Genomic DNA, 21,531 nt, shown 5'->3' with positions numbered 1-21,531 from the left:
ACACTGGCTCTTTCTTTATCTCTGAGCATCTATCACCTCTTGTTGCTAAGCAACTAATACACATATCCACTGCAGGTTACTGTGGTGTTGTTATGATGTTTTCTCACCTCTCCCGTCAGCAGGTAGAGAATCTCCAGGATGTGATTCAGGATCCGCTCAGGCAGCTTCTTCTTCATCTTGTTCGTGGTCAGTGATATTCTGTAACACTAAGACCTGCAACAGTGGCACGTACATGACAGAAATTACAGATAAGGGATTACTGGCCATACACACATACTATAGACACACATACACCTGAAATATATCTGTTTACATGTATATCCCAAACATATATACACCAACTCACAAATACCCAGGTTACTTATACCTACATATATATGCATCACATTAATGTATACATGCATATACACACATTCCACACACACTCATAACTGATGATAAAGGTTGTTTTGTGTTTGAGTAAAAGAGAAGGGAGCTTAGAGGGTGTACTATACAATACATAAGTAATAGTAAACCACAAGTGCCTTATACAGAGCTAGTTCATATTATAAAGAGTCTACCTCTGTATTTCACACACACACTTAATCCCCTCCCCAGTATTTTATATACAGATATATAATATTATTGAGAGGATCCCTCTGACTCACACACACACACATATCCCACCACTATACCTTGTTTACAAAGCTATAATACTATAGTGAGGCTCCCTGATTCTCTTTCACACACATACACCTCAATAGTACCTTATATACAGATACAAATTATTATATAAAGGTTTCCTCTGCTTTAAACAAAGCCACCTCATCAGTATCTTATATACACATATAAAATATTTCTAGAAAGGTTCCCTCTGTCTCACACACAGCCCCCCAGTATGTCATATAAAAATATGTAATATTATTGAAAGGTTCCATCTACCTCACACACAGAGCCCCCATAAAGATGTATAATGTTATAGAGAGACCCCCTCCCCAGTACATTATATACAAACATATAATATTACATAAGTTTCCTCTGTCTCTCACAAGCCACCTCCCCAGTACCTTGTATACTGTTTTACAATATTATAGATGTTCTCTTTTCCTCACACACACAGCCCCATCCCCAGCAACTTATATACAGTTATAAAATATTATAGAGAGGTCCCCCACACACACACAGCCCCCTCCTAGTCTGTACATTAGATACAGATATACAATTGTGTAGGAGGTTATCTCTGTTTCGCACACACACACACACTCCCCTCCCCAGTACCTTATATACAGTTATACAATATTATACACATGTTCCCTCTTCCACACACGCAGTACCTTAAATACAGATATATAATTGTATATGGAAGTTATCTCTGCTTCACATACAAAATCGCCTGTAGTACATTTTAAATAAATAGTTATTATTAAAAAATGTCTTCATTCTGACATACACAGTTACCTACATGAAACCACTGTACTGAGTGCTGAGACGGTAAAAGCTTTTCCCATACAACAATAACTACATGTGTGATGTGTGCAGCGATCTAAATGCACTAAGAGTTACCGGAAGATGCATTTAAACTTCCTGCAGTCCTCTTTCCTGTGTGGTCACAGCAGCAGTCTTGTGACGTCACAGGTCCTTCAGCTCGAAGGGACCGAGTTGCTATAATGAAAAGTATCAATATGCTGCCGGTTTCATAAAGGTAAATATGAGCAAATACATAATTGTATAGTGGTATATACTTCTATATACTGTACTTAAGACGGTATGTGCGTGTTTATTAGGCAGCAGGCTTTGGCAGGGAGGTGATTCAGCCTGAATGCGCATGTGAGAGGCAGAGGGAATCTCTATACAAGATGGGATTGGGAACCTCTCCAAAATATTATGTGTAACGGAGGCATAGGGAACCCCAGTACCTTATATACCGATATATATAGAGATGTTAATTTGCCTCAAGGACACACAGCCCCCTCCCCAGTACCTTATACACAGGTATATAATATTATAGAGATATTCCCATTGCCACACACACAAATACCTCCCCAGTGCATTATACACAGATACATATTATTAGAGGTTCCCTATGCTTCACACACACACACACACCCTCTTTACAGTACCTTATCCTCGAGTAATAGCTAGATCCCCTGCAGCTAAAGGACCCGTGAATCACGTGACTGCAGTGCAGTGACATCATCAGTACTTTAGCAGGACTGGATCTAGCTGCTACCAGGTAATATTAGTGATTTAAGGAGGGGTGACAACTAACGTTAGCCGCCTAAGGGTGAGAGGTGAGCTGGGGCCTGGGGGTGCGGAGAGAGAGGGGAAGGAGGGGGCTGTGTGCGAGACAGAAGGGAGCATAGAGTCTACATGGGCTAGAGTGTGAGATAGAGGGGGCCGCGAGTCTACAGAGGGGGGCTTATAGTCTATATGGGCTTGGGTGTGAGACAGAGGGGGGCTGCAAATCTTCAGTGACTGAGGTGTGAGTTGGGGCATGGGATAAGAACCTGTACAGGGACGGGGTGTGAGACAGGGGTGATGTTGGGCTGTACAGGGGCTGGGGTGTGAGACAGGGGTGCTGATGGGCTGTACAGGGGCTGGAGTGTGAGACAGGGGTGCTGATGGTCTGTACAGGGGCTGGAGTGTGAGACAGGGGTACTGATGGTCTGTACAGGGGCTGGGGTGTGAGACAGGGGTGCTGATGGTCTGTACAGGGGCTGGGGTGTGAGACAGGGGTGCTGATTGTCTGTACAGGGGCTGGAGTGTGAGACAGGGGTGCTGATGGTCTGTACAGGGGCTGGAGTGTGAGACAGGGGTGCTGATGGTCTGTACAGGGGCTGGAGTGTGAGACAGGGGTGCTGATGGTCTGTACAGGGGCTGGGGTGTGAGACAGGGGTGCTGATGGTCTGTACAGGGGCTGGGGTGTGAGACAGGGGTGATGTTGGGCTGTACAGGGGCTGGGGTGTGAGACAGGAGTGCTGATGGTCTGTACAGGGACTGGGGTATGAGTCAAGGGTGATGTTGGGTTGTACAGGGACTGGGGTGATGTTGGTCTGTACAGGGGATAGGGTGTAACACAGAAGGGGCTGATGTCTGAGACAAAGGGAGCTGAAAGTCTGTACAGGGGCTTAGGTGTGGGGTAGAGGAGGACTGTGAACCAGTACAGGACTGGGGTGAGAGGGAGACTGAGAATCTGTACAGGGGCTGGGGTATGTGAGACAGAGGGGGCTGAGAGTCTATACACGGACTGGAATTTGAGGAGGGCTAAGCGCCTGTACAGGGACTTGCGTGTGAGACAGAGGGGAGGGCTGAAAGTCTGTACAGGGGCTTAGGTGTGAGACAGAGGGGGTCTGAGAGTCTTTACAAGGGCTGGGGTGTGATTGGTGCTGAGAGTCCTTACAGGGTCTGGGGTGTGAGACAGAGAGGAGGGCTGAGAGTCTGTACAGGGGCTGGGGTGTGAGACAGAGGAGACAGTGGCAGAGAGTCTATAGAGGAGCTGGAGTATGAGATAGAGGTGGCTGGGGTGTGAGACTGAGGGGGCTGAGAACTTATACAGGGGCTTAAAGGGACATTCCGGTCAAAATTTAAATGCACATAGATAAATTACATATTTGAGAAGAAACATATTTGCAATATACAGTATTGGCAAAAATGCTTCTAGTAAAAGTCATCACTGCTTTAGTGTTAAAAAAAATTCTGCATGCGATGCATAACTAGATATTCTAAGTACACCATAGTAAATACTCTGTTTTAAATACTGCAGCTGCTCAGATCACCAGTGGAGCTTGTATCATGTCTACAATTAACAAATTGAGTCATTACCAGATGGTACAAGCACCTTAGGCTCTCTGATCAAGTGCTGTGTTAAAAATGATAGTGCACAGAGCATACTTAAATACACTTTTTAAACAGCTATAGCTTTTATTAGAAGCATTTTTGCTAATACATGTATATTACAAAAATGCTTCCATTCAAAACTGAAATGCATCCTTGGGGATTCCAATTTTGGATGGAATGTCCCTTTAAATGTGAGGCAGAGGGAGGAGCTAAGGAATGGAAGTGTAGGTGAAGAGCTCCGTGCAGCATAAATGGCATATTAGTTAAAAGAGTGATGTAGGAGGTAGGAAAACAGACAAAAGAGGAGCCAAAAGTGAGGGGTAACATCAGTCATAACTCTAAGCAAGTCGCAACCCCTAGGCAATAAATAGCCTTATAACGGAGGTGAGAACAGCAGCAGCTCAGGCGCCATTGTTACAGCCCACGTGGCGCTGCTTGCGACACGGCTCTCAGAAAGAGGATGCCCAGCTGAACGGAGGTGACCGGAGGAGTTAGCAGAAAAGATACCTAAGTCTGCCGACACTACGTGGGAGTGGGAAAGCAGTGAAGGGAGATCAGAGGATTATGTGAGAACGGCACCTGCAGCTCCTAAGCACCGGAACAGGTACATATGAAGGGCTGTACTATAATGAGGAAATAGACCGAGTATTCCAGCAGCCTGACCTGTGGCGAGCCGGAGGAGTAGGGGTGAGGGGGACACATATGCCCACTATATAAGGGGCTTCTGCAAGACAGAGGGACACTTATCCCAACGGCAAGTAGCAGAAAGACAGGCCCAAACGCGAGGTAGCAGATCAGGTCACGTGGGAAGCCATCTTCCTTTATTATATATCTGCATGCCCCGGCCTCTGCCCCTCTGCAGCCACGGGGAGGTTAACAATGACACCGCTTTATGGATAGTGAAGCTGGTGAGCCACATAGAAGCCATGACTGGAAAAGTTGCCAGTTGAACTTTGCAGCACCAAAGATTTAAAAGTTTACTCAGGAATACAGGGGCTGACAGCTTGATCATGCAAACTAGTAGAGGCCAGGCAGAGGATACAAACCCAGATACTCCATAAAGATGGCTTGAGAATTGATCTATTACACTCCTTGACAGACATTGCTGCTCTCTAGAGACTTCATTATGCCCCTTTAATACCAAGCAGCATAATTTATATAGAGGAAGAGTTTTAGCGACATATTGGCCTGTTAAAAGTATACTATATACGGGAAGGTGTTTGAGGAATCACTATATACATCTCTGGCAGACATAGAGACTCTGACACTCTGTCTATAGAAGAACACTCTGCTCCCCTGAAAAATAAAACTAGAATACCACGCACCACATCTGACAGGGAGACAGGGGCAGACTAAGATGGCGGCCAGAAAAAATAATAAAACAACTTCACTAAATAAACAATCTACAGCTAACCTCTTCTTTAAACCCTTGAAAGGAGATAAATTATCAGATATTCAAACACAAGATTCAGATGAAGAAGGGGAGGTAGAGGAAGGCGCTAAGGAAAGATTGGAGGAGTCAAGGCCCCTAACCAAAGCAGATTTGGATCACCTGGTTTCCAAGCAGGATATTAATGTCAATTTTGAGAGACTGATAGAAAAAATGGAAACTTTGCAAAACTCTGTAACTAACAGCATAACGGAATTAAAGCAAGAGATAGTGGACTTGGGTTCACGTGTAAACACTCTAGAGGAAAATGGTGACTCAATGGTGGAGGATCTGAACGCAGTAACGGATAAAGTTACTTCTCAACAATCAGAAATAGAAGATATTTACGACAAACTAGAGGATCTGGAGAATCGCAGCCGAAGATCTAATCTCAGATTAAAAGGAGTCCCAGAATCGATAGGCCCTAAAGACCTGAATACATATTTGCTCAATCTCTTCCGGAGCATCACTGGGTCGGGAGGAGAGGAGAGCTTTCAAATGGAAAGGGCACACAGGGCACTTCGGCCTAAGCCGAAGGGAGACAAACCACCCAGGGATATCATCATCAAGATGCTGCACTTTAAAGAGAGAGAAGAAATACTGGCAGCGGCGAGGAAGAATCCCACCTTTAAGTACCAGGGGAACATCATCCAGTTTTTTCAGGACTTATGCCTAAGGACCCTACAAAGAAGGAGTTCCCTAAGACCGCTGACTTCCTTGTTAAGGAAAAATCAAGTACCATATAGATGGGGCTTCCCGTTTGCTCTCCATATAACATGGGAAAACAGGACATTCTCTATCAAAGATCCTCGAGAGATACCAGAAATCTGTCGTAGGATGAAGATGGACCCTCCAGCTGCACTACAGCAGGATGCCACTCCTATTCAACCCAGTCAGGAGAGAAGCCCTCGTCAAAAGCAATGGTCTAGGATACCAGAGAAGAAGCGGAAGACCTGATCACACAAGTTTATGGAGGAGTTTTCTTCTCTTCATTTTTTCTTTTTTCCCTCCTCTGACGAAAGAAGGGGGAATATTGCTTTTTATCTTCTCTTTTTTCCCTCTTTATGAACTCAATTTAGCTGAAGCAAAGGGGATGGCTCTGAACTACAGGGACTTGCAAGGACATATTTAAAGAACCAGATAAGTACAATGATATAATGCAAATGTTTTGTTTTCCAGGTTTTATAGGTTCCTAGTAAATAAGAAACGGAGGAGAGGGGAAAAGATGTTTAGCCTTTTTGGGCCTGCTCTGGGGGACTAGCCCCACAGACAAGATGACTATGACTGTAGACATGGACACATCTCCTTAATGTATTCCCCTCTCCACATAGCAGGTATCAAGGAAGGAAAATTCGTTGCAATTTTTAGGCCTACTACAGTACATGTTTTAAAATAATCTCAAATTATTTTGTCTTACATTCAGAAAGGCAAACCTCATTGTTATGTTTTGATTTCTCTTTCTTTTTTATTCTTACCTATACTTCAGATGTATAATATGCCATAATGATTAAGCTATGCTACTGACTGCACATAGGTATACAAAGTGTTGAAATCCTGAAGGGATTATCAAAGTTTTTGTTGCTAGGTTTACATTCTTATGTTGTTTTATTTATGTTTTTTTTAAACCAGGTGTTTCCCAACAGGTGTAACAAAGGGAGGTTAGGGAAGGCTAGACGTAAGAGGAAAATACAGGTTTCAGGGAATACGGTGGGTAGGAAGATTTCCGGGAGGTTGGATAGATTTTCTAAGATAAGATATATTAGGAGGATGGAAAGGAAGACGAAAGGGATTGATGATGTCACATAATATAAAACTAGTTTCCCATAATGTTAGGGGCTTAAACACAGATACTAAAAGACGGACGGCTATGACACAGTACTTGAGATTAAAAGCAAACATTATATTTCTTCAAGAAACGCACTTCTTGGCGCAGACAATTCCTAGATACTGGACACAGCAGTTCCCCCATCATTTCCACTCTACTACAGAAACAAAAAAAAGAGGGGTGACAATCCTAGTCCACAAATCTTTAGATTTTATACTAGACAGTGAAATTAGGGATACGGAAGGTAGATTTGTGATAGTTAGAGGCACAATTCAGAATACTAAGGTTACTTTGTGTAATGTATATGCACCCAACGAGACACAAAATGCTTTCTTTGAAAAAATCTCGCAACATCTAACCCAGTGGTCGCAAGACAGAATAATCTTAGGGGGAGACTTTAATGTATCCATGACCTCTTACTCTGGAGGAGAAATGAAGAGACAGTCAAACAAACAACATCGACATAATTCAATAGTTAAGTCAATTAGGGAATCCCTGGGAGCGCACAACCTCATGGACTCGTGGGAGGCAGTGGGTAACTCTGCACATGAATACACATATTACTCACCAGCACATAACTCCTATTCTACCCTTGACTATATTTTTGTGAGCCAAATATTGATCCCTAACTTAGTTGCATCAAATACGCAGGTGTGCGTGTGGTCTGATCACTCCTTAGTAATTCTAGAACTAGCAGGTATTTTACATTTTACTCGCCCAAGGTCATGGACATATAACCCAACACTCCTTAGGAACCCAGCGGTATACGAAAGGATTAGAATAGCATTGAGGGAATATTGGCAGGTTAACGTTGGATCTACGGGGGACCCGTTAGTGGTCTGGGCTGCACACAAGCCTGTGCTGAGGGGCTTGCTTATTAAAGAAAAATCAGTGATAGTAAGACAGTCAACACAAAAAGTGAACACACTCCAGAGGGAGGTAGAAACATTAGAGCGAGAGCACAGACGTACTTTAGCCTCGGGAACATACAAGTCCCTTCAATATAAACGAAAAGAACTATCTACAATTCTAAAAGAAAATTCAATTAGGGCTGCTTTGAGATTGAGGGCACATTACTATGTATATGCAAATAAGCCCGATAAATACTTGGCATATAAGTTGAGGGAGAGAACCAAATTGTTTGCTATACCCTCTGTATACAGACAGGACGGGGCTCCCACTTCTAACCCCCAAGAAATAACAGAAGCTTTTGCACAATACTATGAGAATCTTTATGATGGAAAAAAGGTGGCTCCGGGGGATCTCACTCGGCAGACAAATGAACTTTTAGGACAGGCTAAACTAGCATTGATCCAGGATTCGGACCTTGAAGTACTTAATAAGGACATTACAGCTATGGAAATACTGACAGTAATCAGAGACCTTAAAACGGGAAAAGCACCAGGCCCAGATGGGTTGACGGGGGAATACTATAAATTATTTAAGAGAGAGTTACTACCCCATCTGTTGACTTTTTACAATGGAATACTAGCGGGAGGGAAACTACCTAGAGATACGTTACAAGCTAAGATAGTGGTGATACCAAAAGTAGGGAAAAACCCGAAATATTGTCAAAATTATAGGCCCATCTCATTGATTAATACAGATCTCAAGATATTCACTAAAATTATAGCTAACAGACTTAAATTGATTTTACCAACATTAATTCATAAAGATCAAGTTGGATTCATTAAGGATAGGGAAGCCCCAGACAATGTGAGAAGAATTTTGACTCTAGCAGATTACTTAAAACAGACTACGACGCCATCACTACTTCTATCACTTGACGCGGAAAAGGCGTTCGATAGGGTAGACTGGTCCTATATGTTTAAAGTCCTGGAAAGGATGGGTTTTAAGGGGGCATTTATGAAGGCACTTACTGCTATATACTCAAGGCCGACGGCGGTGGTGGGAGCAGCAGGATATATCTCAAGGTCCATTGATATTTTAAACGGGACCCGTCAAGGGTGCCCACTCTCGCCACTTTTATTTGCCATCAGTATAGAACCACTAGCAGCACTTATTAGACAATCAGTAGATGTGTCTGGGGTAAGGGTGACCAACGACAAATATAAATTGACATTATTTGCGGATGATGTCTTATTGACGTTAACCAGACCCTTGATTTCTTTACCTAACCTGTATAATATTTTAGGAAAATTTGCAGAAATTTCAGGTTACAAAGTTAACCTGGATAAATGCGAGGCTTTGCCGATATGCCTCCCAGCACATACAAAGAAGTCGATAGAATTAAATTTCAATATCACATGGGCAAAAACTCACATCACTTATCTTGGGATCAAGATGAATAGTAGAGCTGCGCATCTTCACCTGTCTCACGATTCGATTACGATTATCATCGTAACGATTCGATACGATTCGATTCTACGATGCATCGCGATGCATCACGATTACTGCACTATTTCTGCCCAATTTTTAAATTTTTCAGAAAAAAAAATTCAAGAAGTCAAAGTATTGAAATAAACTCTTTTTTTATTTTATTAGCTCAAAAAAGGACACTCTTCCTGTGGCAAAGTCTGAACACAGCAGACAACAACAGTTTATAGAACAGTAAATACTAAATGGCAATTGTTGTATTGGTTTGGAAACAATATTATGGCATCAAACTGTAGTTACAGAGTACGTAGTGTAAAAAGTGCAGTGCTCACAGTGTACTTCTTCAGTAAAAGAAAATATTTAAATGTATATATTATATATTAGTAAGTAGTACACTATACACTTGTAAAGAAACATGAACAACAAATAAATGTCTAACCTATCTATGTTGGTTTTAATTTAATTTCTTTACTTACTTAGTAATAATAATATAATAGACATTAAATTAAAACCCAAATAGATAGGTTAAGCTTAAGTTACCACCATAATACCTTATTTGTGTGAAAATTGTCCTCAGAAAACAAAACATAAATCCCTTATAGGTACAAAATTACAGGTGCAGTCCACTGTGCCTTCATGACTGTCAATTTGTGGCAAACAAACATCACGTGAAGAATCTGGAACACAACACACAGCACAGAGTGTGCACACAACACACATGTGATTGTGACATATACAATTAGTTTACACAGTTACAGACTTACAATAGTACTAGAGACTGAGAGAGAGACATTTAAAACAAGTAGCATTGAACTGAACTACTATAACTACAGTTTCTTCTTGATGATTATATTATCTTTATGGGATCACAAATATAATTAGTTAGTTATTAGTTACTGTTAAAGCAGTACTACACACAACTGAATAGTGACTGAGTCTGTCACTGAACAGTACACAGCAGTCACACACAAACAAACAATACATAAAAAAGGACACAGACATCAAGGAGTAAATCATGGTGAAGAAAGGGTGGCACGCCACTCACCTGAGGTGTGTGTGCTTTATTTTTGTATTGTGCTGTTGTGTGTGGCACTGTGTGTGTGCTGTACTGTCTGTAGTGCACAGTATATTTGTGATCCAATAAAGATTTACTCAAGGTTTACTCAAGGCTTTTCCTTCCCCTATAGTGGGGTTTGGCTTCAGTCTCACTCTCTGCATAGTGCACTCATAGACAGTTAGACAGTCACACTCACTAGACACTCAGACACTAGAGACACAGTGGGACACACACACAAACAAAAACATTCAATGGCACCACAGTCAGCCACAGTCACACTCACACTCATAGACACTTAGACAGTGACACTGGGACAGACACACAATCACATACAAACAAAAAAATTCAAAGGCAGTTAATACACTCATCTCACACACACTCATAGAGAATGAGATACATACAAACTTTTCAAACTGGCACTCACTCACAGACACACTCACACACTCATAAAGAGACAGTTAGACACTGCAGTACACACATTGTTATTGTTAACTGGTTGGTTATATTCGGTTAACCCCTACAGATCTGCCTGGGAGTGGGTGGGATGGCATTTGGGATTGGGATCATAAACAAAAACATATGATATCTTTCTTAAAGGGTCTATTTAAAATAGACAATTTTTTAGTGTGAATGAATAATATTAATAATCCCTTATGCAGTGTGCACTATGCACTCACGGCATTGCAAACAATACAGGGGTGTGCTGTAACAATAGCACAACATCTACAAAACAGAGCACTTCCTGATTGGCAAACATCACAGTAACACTAGAAGTAGTAATAGACATTATACAAGAAGTAGCATTGAACTACTAGATTTACTAACTTTGATTATCAATATCTTTATGGGATCACAAATATATTGTTACACAACACACACACAGTCACAGTCACACACAGTCAAACAATACCAAAGCTAGGTGCATTTTTTATCTCTCTATCTTTTTTGTCTCCCTCTGTCATTTTAGCATGACATGTACATATGTGACGGATGATGTTGTTGTCAACGTCAAACTCTGTCAGTGTTAAAAAAAAAAGAAAATACACTAAGTTCCAGTTGTCAAAATGTCAAGCCGCAAATGTAAAATCAACAAGTACTAGTAACTTCAACTACTTTGCCAATGCCATACATTTTGCGAACATAAATTTTAAAACAAATTGCATTGTGATAATTGCAGGGGACATCACTCACTCACTGACACAGTTACTGTAATATATTACACACTTAAAGGTGCAAAAACCCAAACATTTACTTTCATGATTCAGATAGAGAATACAATTTTAAATAAACATCATAACTAACTCTTCTATTATTTAATTTGCTTCATACTTCTCAGATATCGTTTGTTGATGACATATTAGCAATGCATTGCACAGCACACACATTACTTACTAAGTATATAATACTTTGTGCACAAGGAGGAGGCTATGCATTTCAACAAAGGATAAGCAAATTATATAATAGGGAAAGTTGTTTAAAATTGCATGCACTTTCTTGAATTAATATATTATTAAAATATTAGAACTTCAGACCAGGCCATCCATCCATGTGAAAAACATGTAGATATAGATACAGATTAGACTAATAGAGACATTATTAGACAATAATAGTATACTATATTTATTTATAATACATTTTTTATATATGCAATATTATTCAATAATGCAGCAATTAATTATGCAGCAGCCTGAGCCTCAGTCAGCTCAGCATACTACGTTAAGTAAATAAGGCAAGTATTTAATTGTTACCCCTTATTGTGTAATAAATGTGATTGTGTACCCCTTATTGATTTGCTCTTACCTATTGGCAAGTAGTAGGCAGTTGAGGCAATAGGCAGGCATGGCAATGGCAATTATGGCATGGCATTGGCAAAATGTACAACGTTTTGGTAACTATTAACTAAACAAACAGTTAGTTAGTCTAATTCTCACCATAGGTCTCCTCCTCTGTCTCCCACAAAATAAAAATGAGCCCGCCGTGTAGCTGTAGTATACCGCCGTGTACCATCATCAATCTCAGGCAACAAACTCCTGCTTTGCTGCTTTGCTCCTACTGCGTAACTTCGGCACTTCAAGAGACCGCCCATGAGCGCCCATTTTGCTTTATTGGGTGACGTGACGTCAGTGACGTCAAAACGATGTACCGCGCACTTTCTTTTACGTTTCCTGGAGGCTGGTCACGTGGGTAACGTTAATCGATTATCGCGTCTCAGCGCATCGATGCAGAATCGTTTCATGCCGCATCGCGATGCATCGTCAAAACGATTATTTTTGACAGGCCTAATGAATAGCACTTTCTCAGATCTATATAGATTAAATTATGTACCCCTATATAAAGCTATCAGAAGGGATCTCAATAACTGGAAAAAGGGCAGATTCTCATGGTACGGGAGACTCATGGCACGAAAAATGAATGTCCTACCCAGGATTTTGTATCTTTTTAGAACTCTGCCGATTGGGATCCCCCTAGCAGATCTAAACGCCTTACAAGCAGATTTACTTCGGTTCCTGAGAGGAGATGGGAAAGCAAGAATAGCGTCACAGATACTGAAACAACATAGACAGATAGGGGGAGTGGGGGTTCCGAACCTGGTGGACTATTACCAGGCCTCCAGGCTGGCACAATCTGTCATTATGGAGAAAAATTTTCAGGGGGTTATCTGGCCAAAAATAGAGGCGGACATTGAAGGTTGTGAGAGCTCAGCAGATATTTTATGGGATCCCTTATGGAACACAAAAAAACTTGCATACAGATCACCAGTGACACAGGAAGCATTACACACCTGGCACAAGATAACCAAACAGATAAATTTATTTAGCCCTTACTCTTTATTACTACCCTTAAAGTTTCTGTTACCTATGGATCTTAGAAAAGCAGTGGGAAAATGGGAAAATAAGGGTCTTTATAGGGTTGCAGATTTCCTGAGTGGGACATCAATCCTCACATTTAACCAGATTAGGGATAAAATCCTACCATACACACTGAACTGGTTTCTTTACCTGCAGATTTCATCTGCTATCTCTAAATACAGGGCAAATAGATCAAACCAATCTTTCACCTCTCTAGAAAAGATATGTAGCACAGAATCTAGGGAAAAACATGTTATATCTCAGATATATTTGGTGCTACAAGGAAAGAAAACTACCCTTAAGTCTCCCCTTATGGAGAGATGGGAGAGAGATGTGAGAGAGGTAAGGGAACAGAAAAATTGGGAAAAGATTATATCAGACACTGGGAAGGGGGTACTTAGTGCAGATATGAAAGAAAATTGTTTGAAGGTAACCTTTAGGTGGTACCTTACGCCGGAAAGGACAGCTCACATTCCCACTATGAATAGCGCCCTTTGTTACAGAGGGTGTGGGGAGCGAGGGACGTACAGACATATGTGGTGGGACTGTTCACGAGTACGACCACTCTGGGATAGGCTTTCGAGACTAATTAGTGATACATTGGATGAAAGAATCGAATTAACGATAACTCAGGCACTTCTGCACGAAAAGGTGGGCTCACTGAACTCTGCGATCAACACTTTTATTAGGACACTTTGCACATGCCTACGTATATGCATAGCCAGACACTGGAAGGTGACTGCGCCGGGATGGGCGGAGGTATTAGAAAAGATATCTATATCATGTCAGAATTAGCAGCATGGGCACAAGGGAACACGGAGCAGTTTCAGAAAGTATGGTTTTACTGGATCTTGAAAGGCCACACCAATTCACACACTACTCAAGAAAGAGATGAGAGAGAAAGTTCAGGAAGGTAGGGTAGATAAAATAGGTACAGGGAGAATCCTCTACGTATTGGTAACTCATATCTAGAAAGACTGGACATTCTTGACCTCTAGTATAGTTCAGCTGACACATTCTTCTTCCTATTAAATAGGGAGATGACAAAATAATAGATTAAAAGAATCAGTGGGACACCTGTGGAGATGGGAAACACCTGGAGGGGGGAGGAGGGAGGGTAGGGGGAGTTAAGGGTTTTAGTTTTTGATGTTCTGTTAACTATCTGTCTTTATAAAGGGGATGGAGGTATGAGACCTGCCAGACCCAGTATGTTGAGAAATGTACACTTGATGTCAGTAAGGGGATGTCACAGTTTTATCTGTTTGATATAAGTGTATACAGTGATCCTCCCTTTCTCAATGTCTATGATTTGTATGTTATTCATCAGAAATTCAATAAAAAATATTTCAACTAAATGTGAGGCAGAGGAGGATTGAGAACCAGTACAAGACTGGGCTGTTTGCGAGAGAGGGGGGCTAAGAGTTTATACAGGGTATGAGGTGTGAGACAGAGGGAACAGAAAGCCTGTACAAGGGATGGAGTGTGAGACAGAGGGGGATTGAGAGACTTAAGAGGGGCTGCAGAGAGAATCAAAGGGTTGAGGATACATGGACTATACAGGACTGTACAGGAGCTGGGCTGTGAGACAGTGGAATCTGAGAACTTGTACAGGGGCTTAGATGTGAGGCAGAGGGAGGCTGAGAACCACTACAAGACTGGTGTGTGTGAGAGAGAGAGTTTTGATTCTGTACAGGGACTGAGGTTTAAGGGGGTGATATTCTGTACAGGGTCTGCGGTGTAAGGGGGCTGAGTGTCTGTACAGGGTCTGGGGTGTGAGAAAGAGGTGGTCTGAGAGGCTATATATGGACTGTGGTGTTATTGTGGTTCAGGGTCTGTGCAGGAGCTGGGGTGTGAGATGGAGGGGGCTGAGAGTCTGTACAGGGGCTGGGGTAAGAGTCTATAGAGTAGCTGGAGTATGAGACAGAGGGGGACTGAGGGTCTGTACTGGGGCTCGGGTGTGAGACAGAGGAGGGCTGAGAACCTGTACAGGGGCTTAGATGTGAGGGGGACTTAGGGTCTGTACTAGAGCTGCGCATCTTCACCTGTCTCACGATTCGATTCGATTACGATTATCATCGTAACGATTCGATACGATTCGATTCTACGATGCATCGCGATGCATCACGATTACTGCACTATTTCTGCCCAATTTTTAAATTTTTCAGAAAAAAAAATTCAAGAAGTCAAAGTATTGAAATAAACTCTTTTTTTATTTTATTAGCTCAAAAAAGGACACTCTTCCTGTGGCAAAGTCTGAACACAGCAGACAACAACAGTTTATAGAACAGTAAATACTAAATGGCAATTGTTGTATTGGTTTGGAAACAATATTATGGCATCAAACTGTAGTTACAGAGTACGTAGTGTAAAAAGTGCAGTGCTCACAGTGTACTTCTTCAGTAAAAGAAAATATTTAAATGTATATATTATATATTAGTAAGTAGTACACTATACACTTGTAAAGAAACATGAACAACAAATAAATGTCTAACCTATCTATGTTGGTTTTAATTTAATTTCTTTACTTACTTAGTAATAATAATATAATAGACATTAAATTAAAACCCAAATAGATAGGTTAAGCTTAAGTTACCACCATAATACCTTATTTGTGTGAAAATTGTCCTCAGAAAACAAAACATAAATCCCTTATAGGTACAAAATTACAGGTGCAGTCCACTGTGCCTTCATGACTGTCAATTTGTGGCAAACAAACATCACGTGAAGAATCTGGAACACAACACACAGCACAGAGTGTGCACACAACACACATGTGATTGTGACATATACAATTAGTTTACACAGTTACAGACTTACAATAGTACTAGAGACTGAGAGAGAGACATTTAAAACAAGTAGCATTGAACTGAACTACTATAACTACAGTTTCTTCTTGATGATTATATTATCTTTATGGGATCACAAATATAATTAGTTAGTTATTAGTTACTGTTAAAGCAGTACTACACACAACTGAATAGTGACTGAGTCTGTCACTGAACAGTACACAGCAGTCACACACAAACAAACAATACATAAAAAAGGACACAGACATCAAGGAGTAAATCATGGTGAAGAAAGGGTGGCACGCCACTCACCTGAGGTGTGTGTGCTTTATTTTTGTATTGTGCTGTTGTGTGTGGCACTGTGTGTGTGCTGTACTGTCTGTAGTGCACAGTATATTTGTGATCCAATAAAGATTTACTCAAGGTTTACTCAAGGCTTTTCCTTCCCCTATAGTGGGGTTTGGCTTCAGTCTCACTCTCTGCATAGTGCACTCATAGACAGTTAGACAGTCACACTCACTAGACACTCAGACACTAGAGACACAGTGGGACACACACACAAACAAAAACATTCAATGGCACCACAGTCAGCCACAGTCACACTCACACTCATAGACACTTAGACAGTGACACTGGGACAGACACACAATCACATACAAACAAAAAAATTCAAAGGCAGTTAATACACTCATCTCACACACACTCATAGAGAATGAGATACATACAAACTTTTCAAACTGGCACTCACTCACAGACACACTCACACACTCATAAAGAGACAGTTAGACACTGCAGTACACACATTGTTATTGTTAACTGGTTGGTTATATTCGGTTAACCCCTACAGATCTGCCTGGGAGTGGGTGGGATGGCATTTGGGATTGGGATCATAAACAAAAACATATGATATCTTTCTTAAAGGGTCTATTTAAAATAGACAATTTTTTAGTGTGAATGAATAATATTAATAATCCCTTATGCAGTGTGCACTATGCACTCACGGCATTGCAAACAATACAGGGGTGTGCTGTAACAATAGCACAACATCTACAAAACAGAGCACTTCCTGATTGGCAAACATCACAGTAACACTAGAAGTAGTAATAGACATTATACAAGAAGTAGCATTGAACTACTAGATTTACTAACTTTGATTATCAATATCTTTATGGGATCACAAATATATTGTTACACAACACACACACAGTCACAGTCACACACAGTCAAACAATACCAAAGCTAGGTGCATTTTTTATCTCTCTATCTTTTTTGTCTCCCTCTGTCATTTTAGCATGACATGTACATATGTGACGGATGATGTTGTTGTCAACGTCAAACTCTGTCAGTGTTAAAAAAAAAAGAAAATACACTAAGTTCCAGTTGTCAAAATGTCAAGCCGCAAATGTAAAATCAACAAGTACTAGTAACTTCAACTACTTTGCCAATGCCATACATTTTGCGAACATAAATTTTAAAACAAATTGCATTGTGATAATTGCAGGGGACATCACTCACTCACTGACACAGTTACTGTAATATATTACACACTTAAAGGTGCAAAAACCCAAACATTTACTTTCATGATTCAGATAGAGAATACAATTTTAAATAAACATCATAACTAACTCTTCTATTATTTAATTTGCTTCATACTTCTCAGATATCGTTTGTTGATGACATATTAGCAATGCATTGCACAGCACACACATTACTTACTAAGTATATAATACTTTGTGCACAAGGAGGAGGCTATGCATTTCAACAAAGGATAAGCAAATTATATAATAGGGAAAGTTGTTTAAAATTGCATGCACTTTCTTGAATTAATATATTATTAAAATATTAGAACTTCAGACCAGGCCATCCATCCATGTGAAAAACATGTAGATATAGATACAGATTAGACTAATAGAGACATTATTAGACAATAATAGTATACTATATTTATTTATAATACATTTTTTATATATGCAATATTATTCAATAATGCAGCAATTAATTATGCAGCAGCCTGAGCCTCAGTCAGCTCAGCATACTACGTTAAGTAAATAAGGCAAGTATTTAATTGTTACCCCTTATTGTGTAATAAATGTGATTGTGTACCCCTTATTGATTTGCTCTTACCTATTGGCAAGTAGTAGGCAGTTGAGGCAATAGGCAGGCATGGCAATGGCAATTATGGCATGGCATTGGCAAAATGTACAACGTTTTGGTAACTATTAACTAAACAAACAGTTAGTTAGTCTAATTCTCACCATAGGTCTCCTCCTCTGTCTCCCACAAAATAAAAATGAGCCCGCCGTGTAGCTGTAGTATACCGCCGTGTACCATCATCAATCTCAGGCAACAAACTCCTGCTTTGCTGCTTTGCTCCTACTGCGTAACTTCGGCACTTCAAGAGACCGCCCATGAGCGCCCATGTTGCTTTATTGGGTGACGTGACGTCAGTGACGTCAAAACGATGTTTCGCGCACTTTCTTTTACGTTTCCTGGAGGCTGGTCACGTGGGTAACGTTAATCGATTATCGCGTCTCAGCGCATCGATGCAGAATCGTTTCATGCCGCATCGCGATGCATCGTCAAAACGATTATTTTTGACAGGCCTAGTCTGTACAAGGGCTTAAGTGTGAGACGGTAGAGCTGAGAGTCTGTACAGGGGCTGGGGTGTGAGACAGAGGGGGCTGAGAGTCTGCACAGTGACTGGGGTGTGAGACAGAGGAGGACTGAGAACCTGTACAGGACTGGGCTGTGAGAGAGAGGGGTATGAGAGTCTTGTACAGGGTATGAGGTGTGGGACAGAGGGGACTGAAATCTTGTGCAAGGGATGGGATGTGAGACAGATGGGGATTAGAGTCTGCACAGGGACTTGCGTGGGAGACAGAGGGGACTGAGATCTTGTACAGGGGCTTAGGTGTGGGACAGAGGGGGTTGACAGCCTGTACAAGGGATGGGATGTGAGACAGAGGGGGCTAAGAGTCTGCACAGGGACTTAGCTGTGAGGCAGAGGAGGACTGAGAACCAGTACAGGACTGAGGTGTCAGGGAGAGGGTCTGAGAATCTGTACAGGGGCTGGGGTGTGAGACAGAGGGGGGCTGAGAGCTGGTAAATGGACTGGGTGTGAGGGGGCTGATACAATGAGCAAGCTGTATTTGAGGGAGTGAGGACTTGATGAAGCACAGTCTGTGTGTTAGGGTGATGGGTACTAGTCTGACCTGTTTATAATAATTGTATATTTATCACTTGTATATGTGATGGGGACACAGGAAGTCAGTCTGCATGGTTGTCCCACACAGGATGTGAAATAACTGGGAAAAAGTTTGTAAAAATATGTTTCTTATTGCTATTAGATATTATTATTATTATTATTACTGTTGCTATAATTGACCATTTATAACTATCTTAATGGCATTAGGAGAGGTGAAAAGTTAGGGGTGACATGAAGACATTTAACTAAATATGAAGAGGAAACCACATCCCAGAGTAATGCAATAAATATAATAAAATGAAGCACAACTGTTCAGTGGTTAGTAGGTATAAGGACCAGGCTTACAGCACATGTAGTAGGGCAAATACTTACTTGGTGCACAGTATTTGTTGTGTCCTCACTTTAGCAGCCTCACATAATTTGTAATTTTATCCTATGATCAAGGTAATATTTGGGTTATACGATTTGGGGCAGATTTCTGTTTGAGCATAAATAGCATATGAAGAACTGAGGGGCAGCAGGACAGAGCTACCAGTTTGGGATAATCCCATAAATTACAGGATAACTGGTAACCAGGGAGCTGTGGCACTTAGTATTTTACATTTGTTTCCTGATTTATCAGTTAACTCTGCATATTCCTGTAATAAATGTGTCACCTTCTCTTGCTTCTCATGATACTAATATTAAACAAATGTGTCACCCCATAACGTTTGACAAACCTGCTATATAAAGATTGTCACATTTTATCACTTTATATGTTATCTGCTCTACATGCAGCTGGTCACGTGTAGTATTAGATTATGCATAAGTGAATTAAATATGTTTAATATCACATCATCATCTCTTTACCATAATAAAAATACAGGAAGAGCTCTGATTATTTCCCATCTCTTATGTTGCTGTTTTCCTTTCTTCTTACAGGTGTCACATTTATAGCATCAGACTCAATCACTGACAAAGAACAAGATGAACAAATGCAGGAAGCAGATAGCAGAACAGTTCCTGAGTCAGGCCCTGGGCATCATCTGCCTGCTGACCGGAGAGGTAAGAGCTGCCGGGTAATGTCATGTGACACTGATCCTATTTACTGTGCTGCTTCTGATACACTGGACCTATCTTACTAACTCTAGCTTCAGCTCACCCAGACCATCTCACTTAACCTCACCGACCGACCATCTCCTAACCCTAACTTTATCTCACCCAGACCGTCTCACTAACCCTAACTTCATCTCACTCAGACCATGTCACTAACACTCAACTTCATCTCACTCACCTAGACCATCACAATAACCCTAACTTCATCTCACTCAGACCATGTCACTAACCCTAACTTCATCTCACCCAGACCATCTCACTAACTCTAACTTCATCTCACCCAGACCATCTCACTAACTCTAACTTCATCTCACCCAGACCATCTCACTAACCCTCACTTCATCTCACCCAGAACATCTCACTAACCCTCACTTCATCTCACCCAGACCATCTCACTAACCCTCACTTCATCTCACCCAGACCATCTGACTAACCCTCACTTCATCTCACCCAGACCATCTGACTAACCCTCACTTCATCTCACCCAGACCATCTCACTAACCCTCACTTCATCTCACCCAGACCATCTGACTAACCCTCACTTCATCTCACCCAGACCATCTCACTAACCCTAACTTTATCTCACCCAGACCATCTGACTAACCCTAACTTCATCTCACCCAGACCATCTCACTAACCCTAACTTCATCACACCCAGACCATCTCACTTACCCTAACTTCATATCAGCCAGACCATCACACTAACCCTAACTTCATCTCACCCAGACCATTTTATTAACCCTAACTTCATCTTACCCAGACCATCTCACTAACCCTAACTTCATCTCACCCAGTCCATCTCACTAATACTCAACTTCATCTCACCCAGACCATCTCACTAACCCTAACTTCATCTCACCCAGACCATCTCACTAACCCTAACTTCATCTCACCCAGACCATCTCACTAACCCTAACTTCATCTCACCCAGACCATCTCACTTACCCTAACTTTATCTCACCCAGACCATCTCACTTACCCTAACTTTATCTCACCCAGACCATCTCACTTACCCTAACTTCATCTCACCCAGACCATCTCACTAACCCTAACTTCATCTCACCCAGACCATCTCACTAACCCTAACTTCATCTCACCCAGATCATCTCACTCACCTAGTCCAACTCACTAA

At 41.3% G+C, this 21,531-nt stretch overlaps 2 protein-coding genes across 6 annotated transcripts in view; one reads left to right on the top strand and one right to left on the bottom strand.

Moving 5' to 3' along the window:
• The window catches only part of LOC128657072 (gastrula zinc finger protein XlCGF57.1-like), a 73,234-nt gene extending 71,113 nt beyond the window's left edge, over window positions 1-2,121 (bottom strand). The window contains exons 1-2 of one of the 3 annotated variants that reach the window (XM_053711301.1): window positions 2,100-2,121; window positions 108-213 (exon numbers count right to left, since the gene is read on the bottom strand). In XM_053711301.1, coding sequence (XP_053567276.1) covers window positions 108-176 — 69 coding nt within the window. In that variant the 5' untranslated portion in view covers window positions 177-213; window positions 2,100-2,121. The other 2 variants (XM_053711302.1, XM_053711300.1) reach the window with 2 other exon arrangements.
• LOC128657073 (oocyte zinc finger protein XlCOF7.1-like) overlaps window positions 1,603-21,531 on the top strand; it is a 176,132-nt gene continuing 156,203 nt past the window's right edge. Inside the window, exons 1-2 of one of the 3 annotated variants that reach the window (XM_053711304.1) lie at window positions 1,603-1,681; window positions 20,226-20,348. In XM_053711304.1, coding sequence (XP_053567279.1) covers window positions 20,271-20,348 — 78 coding nt within the window. In that variant the 5' untranslated portion in view covers window positions 1,603-1,681; window positions 20,226-20,270. Of the gene's footprint in view, window positions 1,682-2,180; window positions 2,213-3,165; window positions 4,421-20,225; window positions 20,349-21,531 lie in introns of those variants that run through there. The other 2 variants (XM_053711303.1, XM_053711305.1) reach the window with 2 other exon arrangements.

This window comes from Bombina bombina, chromosome 4 (assembly GCF_027579735.1).
Source record: "Bombina bombina isolate aBomBom1 chromosome 4, aBomBom1.pri, whole genome shotgun sequence".
Taxonomy (NCBI): domain Eukaryota; kingdom Metazoa; phylum Chordata; class Amphibia; order Anura; family Bombinatoridae; genus Bombina; species Bombina bombina.
Note: the sequence above shows the minus strand (reverse complement) of the source record. Positions and strands in the feature narration are given on the sequence as shown.